The following is an 11,323-nucleotide window of genomic DNA, read 5'->3' as shown; positions in this document are numbered from 1 at the left end:
TAGGTACATGTATGTAAGATCATGGATGTACATATTGAATGTACACGTTTTCCTTCTGTGCATTCAGATACGGATTAGTTACATACACTAAACTCCGAGATTCAACATTGTCTTTTTGTGGAGACCGCGACATATAGGTACCTCAATTTCCTCGACATCGGACGTTCTTCATTACCGCGTCGCAGGTTTTATAGCCTCAACAATGGTGGCTGCAAGAATAACTTCCCCGAGAGCCCGACGCGAAGAAAAAGTAACCCTTCGAAGCGCGCCGAGCACCGAATCTTTCAACGGGCTTCGGGACGTCCAATCGGCTACCGCATGTGTTATTGTTCCCAAGTTCGGCAATTCGCAGCCCGCAGCAAACAAGGTATTGCTATAGCCTTCTGGGATGTTCTATGCATACCTATCCTCTGATCCCCTAACTTAACATCTTTTTATCGCTCTTCGGCTAGTCTCCTCCTTTTGGCCTATCTGACTCGACTCCTTTTGGTACGAGCCATTTTAACTTATAAGGGAGACCCAGTACCTAGTTTTTCTCTTCTTAATAGTCGTTTCTTTTTCTATAAATTTTCTTTTCTCGAAAAGCGGTCTGCATGGTATGACCTGTAAGCCCTAACCATTCAGCTTCGTAGGATCAAATATTTTGCCTCCTAGATGCCTGCTTACTTCATATCGGTGTTAAGAAGAGTGAGCACACGATGTCCGAATAGATAGGCTTTTTTGGTATAGCATAATAAGAAACATGGTGTCTCACACTCTTTTGCACCGACGAACTACGATTATAAGCTCCGTGATGACCGGAGCGGCGGGCCCGCATATTGTTCGGACCATCCGAGGGAAAGCGGTAATCTTAATCGGTGAAATTATACCTTACCTTCCATTACTGTTTCATCCGTCCGGGTTAATCGGGAAAGAACACTTTAGTTCCATGGTCTGCAGCTGCATAGTTGTATAGTAACTTGCGGCGTGTGGGGTTCAAGTTGTTATTTTTGTCTTTCTACCTAAGGCATTAAGTCCTTATATATATAGCCCTACCTAAAGTTCCTAAACATCCTAAACATCCATTGCTATGCGCTTCTGTACGTCGCACCAATCAATACGTCGTATACTACAGATTTACAAGAAATATAATTAGTTTCTCCCCGCGAGGCTGAGGTAATCCCACCACATCCTACTCCTACTAGCTAGGTAGTCAACCGATAATGCAACTATCTCCTAAAATCTCGGCCGATGCCGCGATGTGCCTTGCCAGATCGATCACCCCCACGGCTATTACCAAATATTCTATAGTTCTAAGTCGCCATGTACAATTTACTATGTACTTGGAATCAACGGGTTCCTATAGGAGCTTCTTACTTTGTAATAAATATCTCATGATGACATACTAATCTTACCCAAGACTCAACTGCCAGAGCTTTCTTCTTCAATGCCTCGCTTATCAAACGCGATGAATTATTAAATATATCATCTCCTTCACGGCCTGTCTCATGTCTTACCCCTACCCCCCATTCTACCCCCCATTCTACTAGGATCCCGTGCTGAGAATATCGATATTACCTACTAAACGTACGTGGAACAGGTAGCAAAAGCTACCTAACGCTGTTTGCTCTGAGTATCTAAGGTACTTTACACTACCGACCTTTTTGGAAGGATGGGGAGAGATTTCCGATCGAGATGCGGTACCTATGTACGTAATTCATTTTCGGGATCTTTTTATATGATAATATATACATGCAAGAATAGGAGGAGTATATTGTTCGATACTTACCATAAGGTACCATACATTTTGCAAGACCCGAAGATGTTTACATAGTACAAGGATAACCCGACCGCAAAAAGGCTGGGATTGCACCATACGTCAAGGTTGTATGCACTTAAAGGCTCATAAGCCACGTGGTGTGCTCATACAGTACGTGAAATTTCTATCGGATGTACGGGGCTGTACCTGAAGTCCCTGAACCAGCCAGCCAACCTCCCGCTGGCGGTCTTGGGTGGATCATTATAGGATATGGCCCTTGCAGAAAGACCCTTGTCCTGCATAGAGGTCGAGCTACAAAGACTGTGATTGACCCAAGTTCTTTAGGGTGGGACTTCAGGAGAGGGATACAGTACGTACAGTATCAACATCTAATTGGTAATGGAGAGTGGTAGCCGACGAAAGAAGAAAAAAAAGACTTCAGGTCGACGATTTTATCTGGCTATGCTAGCTCCACGAGACAGATGGGCTAGCCAGTGAGACGAAAAAGTTAGTCGGCCATCAGGCATTGTTGGACGAAATTCGATTCCAGAGATGCCCATTCGCATTATGCAGTGACTTGCGGCATGGGATATCCTACATCACATTTTTAGGCCATACTACGTAAGTCAGATCAGAAATAAGAGGACCTGGAGGGGAAGACGGGAAGAAGAAGAAGGGAAGAAGGGAAGAAGGGAAGAAGGGAAGAAAATAGACTGGAACCGCCATTCATCATTAATCGTTGTCCACTCAAAATACTATTATCATCATACATAGCATCGTCAAGCTCTCTTCTCCTCCACTCGTTAACAGCATCAGCAAAACCCCAGTCCCACCAGACCGTATTATTGGGGTCTGCGAATCCTGTCGTATCTCATTATATTATCATATCATGGGCATCGAAGCTCAACAATGGGTGAGTGGATTCCGCGCTTCGTCTCCCCGGAGATATTTCGAGTATGCCGCGCCAACGTATATGCGATATATTGAAATGTTAGCTACCTACCTTTAGGTACTTAGGGTATATGACGTTTGACGCTTAACGCTTACAATGCTTAACGCTTAACGCCTGAGGCTTGACGCTTCAACGCTTGATAAATGTTCCCACTTTCGGGATTTTGTTCTACTATGTACAGTTTCACAAGGCGAGGGGGGCTCCAACATATTTCATATTTCCCCTTCCCCTTCTCCTGCGCACTGATGGTCGTCCGTTTTATCTGTTTTGTCTTTACTGACAACGTTGTCGCACTACCTAGCTCCGTCCCAGACGCTGCCGGAACACTTCCACGATCAGTTAAAGTTCTCTGCGCGACTATCTCCTCCGCGACTTAATGCTCACGACGAAAACGAAAACGACAACGCCGATGACGACGAAGATGACAATGGCGGCTGGGATAATACTCTTAGACCTATAGCCCTCGATTCCTCTACTTCTCGAGCCATTGCGCACTCGCGCGAGTCTTCGCTTGACAAATTGCAGTCGGGTGCACTCGCTGGCATCCCCGAATCGCCCCAATCAGCATCGTCCCCCACTACATCCCCTGGCCTACGTGCGGCCGCGTCGCGTTCTGGCCCAGGCGGCATATTCGAGCGTCTCGTTGACCCCAAGGCTGCATCGTACGGACACCATCGTCAGACATCTATTGTTCATGGCATCCAACATTCGAGGAATGGGAGTCTCGCAAGCTCGTCTTCGAGTCCTCTCAGTCCGCAAATGATAGCAGCCGCAGGTGCTGGGCTTCTTCCAGAACGGTCAGACATGTCAACTATCCACCGCTTAGATTCGGAAATGTCAACAGCCTCGATACCTACGATGGCCTCACGGCCGACGACTGCCTTGTCGGGCACTACCGCCAACGCATCCATTCACTCAGAAAGAGCACAATCCAGCCAGGAGAATAATGTTGGAGGTACTATTACTCAGAAGAAGCTCGAGCGGAAGCACAGCAAAACTCGGCGTGATCATTCACATCACCACTCGCATTCGTCGAGACATCACAGGGATGAACCGAAGACTGTAGGCGAATATGCCATGCATGTACTATTCACATCAGTCAGTAGCGGGTGGTACCCAATATCCGTATAATACTTGCTAATATAGGTTAAGTTTATTGCTATGGCCGAAGACAAACTACAGGAATGCATCACAGTGCCTTTCGACCCCGAACCACCAATCGAGCAGATATGCGGTCCTGGAGCTGATCCAGCTTTTGACCGCTTTATTGAGGCTCTTGGGCACATTGCAAGCCAGAAACCAAGACCACTCATCGATTCTATAATGCTTTGGCGGAAACATAAGAGCGAAGCAGCCAACGAGGCACGTAGTCTGCTTCACCAGATGAAATCCAACCTCCCGGCGGCGTCTCTCGTCAGGCGTAATACAGAGCCATTGCAGCTCATCACCGGGAATCCTGGAGATGCGACATCCGGCATGCCGCACGCCCTCGCGGAGAAGCAGAACGAAGCAGCACATGCCGAGCGTCGATCTATCGTCTCTATTTTTATATTGTGCCGGGTCCTTCTGGAAGTCATCACCCAGAGTAGCCTCAGTTCCATTACTCTCGAGATGGAGGATAAGCTTGAAGCCATTATATTTGGCCAGCTAAAGATTGCTGACGTAGAGCAATTGTACATCTCCCCTCTCAAGCTGGCCAACTGGAACCTTTTCGCTCAGTTGCTTGGTGCCATGAGCGTGATCAATTTTACCAGCGTTACAGATCGATTTATTAACGATCTCGATCGGACCCTCCAGGAACTTACCGTAAGGAACTCGACATCTCAGAACAGGGACCCCGAGGGCCAAGTGGAGTTGGTGCTGGGAGGTATGAAGCATTTGCATATAAAGATTGACACCGACGAAAGCTGGGACCAAGCCTGCGACTTTCTTGTGTCCCTAGCTAAACTGTTTGCTCGATCCCACGGCCAGAAGGTGAAGGCGGCGTTCTGCCAGATATTAGATACGCTGCTCCTCCCTATCGCAGCCAAGGCTACTAACAAGCATTTCTCTTACCTGAAGTGGTCCGAGGTGCTTAGCAATGTTAGCCCTCGCCTGGCTACCATGTTTGTAAAACCGCGCCATTGGCAGTCTGCTTTCCCGTTAACAGCAACGATGCTCTGTGTATCGTCTCCGGAGAATCTGAGCAACCAATGGCTGCAACTAATTCGAACAGTCCAGCCGAGACTTAAAGATCGCAATATGCGTCCTGTGTGCCTGCAAGTCATCTCACGGTTAGTATGGGCTTACTTATATCGAACTACCAATACTATTGCTGGGGCTGGGCGAAAACTAGACGAAGTAATGCAACTCGTCTTGCCTGCTACCAAGCGTACATTTTCAGCTGCGGATATAGCTTCCACGGGGCCATTGATACAACTTATTAGAATCATTGGCTTTAAATACCCAGAATACTGCTGCGATAGTATTATTTTTCCTTTAATAAATGCCGACCTGATTCAGAATAAGGATCTTAAAGTTGAACAGCTAGAGCCGGACAAGATAGTCATCGGGATCAGGGCATTTCTCGCAGTCATATCGGACTTAGAAAAGGGTGAACGGCCTCCATTTCCTCAGCATTATCCCCTCCCATCTGCTTCCGATCGGGCTCCTCCGAGTTCACCAGCATCGGCTTCAACTTCTAGCATGATGCCCACAAGCCCGCTCGCATACGACCGCGACGAATCCCTATCGCAACCCGTGCAAATCGGCGCACTGGGTGACGGCGCAAAAACCCGCTATAAACAATTCTCGGAAGTTCTCGGTAAAATTACCATCATTTGCGATAATACCTTCGGAGGCCAGGCTGCGCTTGACGAGAAGTTCAGTAGCCCAACAGGGCCGAAGACGCCCATCTCTGAGACTTTCAACTTTTCACGACGCGACGACCATCCAAGTCCTGCTGATCAAAAGCAAGCTTTCTACGAACTTCTCCATGTTGCTGTGCAGGCCCTGCCTCGCTGCCTCCCTGCTGATATACCTTTTAATTCACTGATTAATCTTCTCTGTACGGGCACGGCACACGTACAGCATAATATTGCTGAATCTTCTGCCCAATCTCTCAAATCTATTGCCCGGCAGTCATATGCACACCAAGTCACGGTAGGATTCGCTCGGTTTATATTCAATTTTGATGACCGCTACTCTACGATGTCTGATGGGGGGATGCTTGGACCTGGCCATATCGAGAGCACTTTACGGCTTTACGTCGAGCTGCTGCAAATATGGAGAGACGAAATACGACAGAAAACTAAAGATGCCGCGTCTGATATTGGGGACCTTAATGGTACCGATAAACGGGGAATGAAACTAGATTTGTCTAGCATCTGGGCCGAAGTCGAACACGTAGAGGCCCGCGGTTTGTTCTTCCTGTGCTCCCAATCGCGTAGGGTACGACACTTTGCGATCACGGTCCTTCGGCTGATCGTCGAGTTCGATGCCGCCCTAGGCAAGGACAGTACGCAAGAGGGAGAAACTGTTCGGCTCATTGATATCCTAGAAAATGATTCGGTGCAAGTGATGAATTTCAAGGACGAACATCTATCCGTAGCAGAACGAAGCCGACTCCAAAGAGGCATGCAGAACAGCAACAACAAAGGGGCCCTAATTGAGCTCTGCACCAGCGACGTTTCATATGACACAACTCTCTGGTTTAAGATCTTCCCTAATTTTATACGGATTGCTTATGATCGATGTCCCTTCACTGTGACTATCGGCCGAGATCTAGTGTGCAACCGAATTCTACAGATGTACAAGGGTATAGTTGTTCTATCAGAACCGACTCGGGGTCTCTATTATGGATCCGACCCTGGCAGTGCCAGATACACGGGAAGGACACCGACGACGCAGCCTGACGTGCTCGTTGAACAATGGAAGCTGTACTTGACTTTTGCCTGTACGACTTTGGCCGACTCTGGCACTACTATAAATGGCGTGTCGCAAAACAGCCAGCATGCGCGGAAAGTATCCAAAGCTGCCGACAAGATTGTATCGGCTAGGACGCTCTTCAAATTCTTGATACCGTTGCTCTTGGCTTCTTCGGCTTCCGTTCGTGAAGCTGTTGTGCTTGCTATGGGCTCGATCAATATTAACATATATCGAACCTTACTCGAGGAACTACAGGGACAAGTATCCCGATGTAATGACGAGGCACGCGCCAGGATACACCAGCGAACCAACAGTGGCCCGCGTAGAAACCGGAAAACGGACCTGTTACGGACAGAGATCACTTACGTATATAAGTTGACTTGCCACTTTTTAAAGGAGCCTGAGGTTTACCAGGATGATTGGATCCTCAATAATCTTTGTACGTACACGAAGGACCTAAAGCTCTTCCTTATGGATGGCGAGGTTCAGATGGATTGGGAGTTTCAAAAACTAAGGCGCCACTACTGCGGCCTAGTTGAAGGGCTTTTCGAGGGGGTTAACCGTACGAAAGACCCATCTCGTTGGATGACGTTTGAGTCGCGGAAGTCCTCTTTCACCTTGATGGAGGACTGGTGTGGATTCTCGCCAAATCAGATGCAGATCCGCCAAAGAGAAGATACGATGAGACAGTCATTGATTGACCAGCAATCTCTCGGCGAAAGGGGCACTATTACTGCAGCTATGGAAATAGAAAAGAGAAATTTAAAGACAGCAGCTCTGAGTGCTATGGCAAGCCTTTGTGCTGGTCCAGTCAGTGTAACCACCGAGAGCGGTGCTACGCTTCATTTCGACATGAGACGGATGCTGAACTGGGTGGAATCGATTTTCAGCTCCGGAAGTGACCGGGTCAATGTTATAGGGAGAAGAGCCATAAAAAACCTGATCGTTTATAACCAGGACCATCCCTACCTCTTGGAGCACTGCATCGCGCGGTGCTACCTCACCGAAGTGCCCAAGGTGCTTGAAAGTTATTTCACTGTGATTACCGAGGTGTTACTAGAGCATCTCGACTACCCGTCTCCATTCTGGAAATTGTTAGGACTATGTCTGTTTACCCTAGGAAGCGACCAAAGCGATATCCGATCCAAGTCAGCCCACGTTCTCAGGGCTCTCGGGGAGAGGCAGCAAGCCGCACAGAACTCCAAGATCCGAGACTTCGAGATCAGCATTGCGGATAAGACTAAGGCTGTCTACAAGTTGGCCCAGTTCGAGATTTCTAAACGTCTCGCGAAGCAACATCCTGAACTCGCCTTTCATATCTTTTCCGAGGTTACACTTTATTTCAAGAATCTCCCCCCAGGTGCGCAGCGAAATGTCGTGGCCGTCATCTTGCCCTGGATTCAAACTATTGAATTAAAGGTCGATCCAAATGGTGGGCCTACGGCTCAATCTTACGTGCTCCTTGCCAATCTTCTTGAAGTTACCATCAAGTCCAGCGCCGCACTTCATAACGAGGTGCAGGCGCTCTGGCAAGCACTCGCCACCGGTCCGTTTCCTGGAAATGTCCGGCTTGTGCTTGATTTCATCATTTCTCTCTGTTTGGAACGGAGAGAGCAGAACTTCGTCGAGTACGCCAAGCAAATAGTAGTCTTCTTATCAAGCACTCCTAGCACGCCGGGCATTAAAGTAGTAGAGTTTCTGTTGATGCAGATCACTCCTAAAGCTATGGTCCCTAACGAGAAGAGGGATATTGTTCCGTCTCCTCCTGATCTTAGTCAACTACAATTACCTTATTGCGCCGATTTGTCAGAAGCCTTGCCCGTCGGAACCAAACAGGCGGGCTTTTCCCTGGGACAGTTATCCCTGATACTCTTAGTTGATTTGATGGTATCACCTGTGCAACTCAATACCGACAATCTGATAGTCTTATTGCAAGTCATTACGGTACTTTGGGATCATTACACACCTCTCGTTCAAGAGCAAGCTCGGGAAATGTTAGTTCACTTGATCCACGAGCTTGTTGTTTCAAAAATGGATGAGGGTACTCCCACGGAAACAAAAAAGTCGGTCGAGGACGTGGTTGATGCAATTCGACGCCACGATCGTGCTGTTGTCTGGGGTTACGAAGAGAGTAACGGCAAAGTAGACGGCCGTGATAATAAGGTACCTCAGAGTATGGAACATCTGACCGCGGAAGTTGTCAAGACGTTTGAAATCACTTTCCCGGGAATCAAAGAACAGTGGAGTCGTCTATCGCTAACTTGGGCAACTTCGTGTCCTGTTAGGCATCTCGCTTGTCGTTCATTCCAGATCTTCCGCTGTATCCTTACCTCGCTCGACCAGCTGATGCTTGGCGACATGCTTGCTCGATTGTCTAATACCATTGCGGATGAAGATACTGAGATCCAGACATTCTCTATGGAAATCTTGACAACTCTGAAAACCCTCATTTCGAAACTCGAGCCGGAGAAACTCGTATCCTTCCCCCAGTTATTCTGGACGACATGTGCGTGCCTGGACTCGATTAACGAGGTCGAATTTCTTGAGGCAATTGAGATGCTCGATGAGTTCTTGGAAAAGCTTGATTTCCACTCCCCGGGCATTCGGAATACTCTTATGGAGGGTCAGCCTCCAAGGTGGGAGGGCTCATTCGAAGGCGTCCAGCCTTTGCTCTATAAGGGTCTGAGATCGTCTCTTTGTCTTCAGCCCACACTTAACATTTTAGATAAGCTTGTTCAGCTACCAAGCTGTGATCTCATCGGAAATGACAACAGGCTATTCTTTTCCATCCTTGGTAATTTTCCACGTTTCTTGCAGGCCATGGAACATGGCCCTATCGACGAAGGAACACTGCAAACTGCGGAAATCCTTTTTGCGGTGGCCGAGGCGCAAGGGTTGTCTTCGATTTGCGCGGCTCTGGGAGCTTTTATGGAGTCGAGATACCCCTCTGGTAAAGATTTCATGATCCAGCTTCTTGCTGCACTTCGTGAAATCTTCCTACCACAGCTTGACTTCCAAATGTTAACAATGATACTGGGTTTCCTCACAAACAGCCTACCTTCGGTGAAGATCATGACTATGAGGCTACTTTGCGTTATCATTCCCGAAATTGAGATGCGCAAACCTGAAATTGCTAGTCACGGTTCCGACTTGATTTCCCCGCTCTTCCGACTTCTGCAGACCGAGTATTGCATGGAAGCGCTAGATGTGCTCGACAATATCATGACCATGTCTGGTACTCCGATGGATAAGCATTACGTCCGTATGAGCATGACCAGCGCGGCATCCAAAGATAGGAAAGACTACGAGACAACTCAGAGTCTATTTGGTATTCCGGAAGACTCTGGCTGGTCGATCCCAGTCCCGGCAAAGAAGACGGAAAACACACGGGCTAATATACATGCTGCGTTCTATATGTGTCAGGCAAACCCCGAGGATGGCGCGGCCACAGACCCAACACCAACACCAGAGGTCGAATTCCATGCTGACGATTACCGATACGGTTATTTCGAGATGCCAGAACGAACGGATACCATGATGTCGGATGATGTCCAGGGCGACGGCCAGATGGCCGACTTAGTAACCAAGCTAGATAGTCTAGACGACTTCTTCGATGATATGTCACAAACGTCCCCTAGTGAGGGTCGATCATCAAGAACGGTGACGGAATTCTCGCCCGAGAGCTACGAGTCCGGTGCTCGCCTCTACGACGACGTCTTACCCATCTTACACCAAGCTTCGACCAATACCTCATTCCAGAACGGCTTCGTAGACCGGATGCCCATGTCGAAAGAAATCAAGCCCAACACCATGAACCCAGGTGCCTTCAACCTCGCTGCAATAGCCCGGCCGGGACTACACTCACGCTCGATAACCTCGCCCTCAGCACCGACGTCGTGGACCCAACCCCAACTCGGCGAGCTAACCTCCGACGACGAACTAACGGAAGAAGTCTTCTCCGACGGCGACGACGACCGCCCACCGAACGGCGCGCCGGAGAGCTCGTTCTTCCTAGAGAACATGATCAAGCCGATCGCGCAGACGACGAGGACGCATATGCGCCGGCTTACGGGCGGCGGACGACGCGACGCCGAGAGGCAGCGGGAACTATTCCGCGCGCGCCAGCAGCAGATCTCGCCGCAGGTGCCCAAGGTGCCGAACTCGTTCTTACCGCACAAGGCGAGCCCGTCTCATGGCGATATGCTATGAACGTCGAGATAGGATATATGTACCTAATGTGGGACGAGAGCACGAGTATGTTGATCTATTAATTGCAGACGCTGGGACATACGTGATATAATTGGCATTTTACGGGTAACGTAGCGAACGGCCTGATTTGCGGTGGGGAGTAAGTAGTATGATATCCATCTTCGTGTGTGTGTGTGTGTGTGTGTGTGTGTGTGTGTGTGTGTGTGTGTAGGGAATTGTGTCCCTGGAAACGTTGTATATCTGTCGTGTGTAGAGTAGAGACGCTATTCGTGCATTTGCATTGCGGCGAAGTGTTACTCCGTATATGATATAATTTATTTATGACCCCTGACTTGGATGCTTTCGTGATGATGTCGGGACCTAAAGGTTAAAGTTGAGGTTGTGAATAACACCTAATTATTGCATATGATTGGATAGACGTTATTTTACTAGTGTAGAAGCCGGGGTTTAAACCTTATGTATTAGAACGTAGTGGATCCACTTGGACTGCCCTTTCTACCTTTCTAACAAGCTTACAT

At 48.4% G+C, this 11,323-nt stretch overlaps 1 protein-coding gene across 1 annotated transcript; it reads left to right on the top strand.

Annotated features, from left to right (window-relative positions):
- Positions 1-2,627: 2,627 nt before the first annotated feature.
- F4813DRAFT_380699 (cell morphogenesis N-terminal-domain-containing protein) lies at positions 2,628-10,805 on the top strand (the record flags this gene model as incomplete). The annotated part of the gene is made up of 6 exons (XM_049245587.1): positions 2,628-2,651; positions 3,003-3,788; positions 3,843-7,623; positions 7,657-7,690; positions 7,721-7,979; positions 8,016-10,805. The coding sequence occupies 6 exons, from the start codon at positions 2,628-2,630 to the stop codon at positions 10,803-10,805; spliced, it is 7,674 nt and encodes a 2,557-aa protein (XP_049099976.1).
- Positions 10,806-11,323: the final 518 nt, after the last annotated feature.

Source organism: Daldinia decipiens (genome assembly GCF_022478715.1).
Source record: "Daldinia decipiens strain CBS 113046 unplaced genomic scaffold F4813scaffold_15, whole genome shotgun sequence".
Taxonomy (NCBI): domain Eukaryota; kingdom Fungi; phylum Ascomycota; class Sordariomycetes; order Xylariales; family Hypoxylaceae; genus Daldinia; species Daldinia decipiens.
This window is presented reverse-complemented; position numbering and strand designations above follow the sequence as displayed.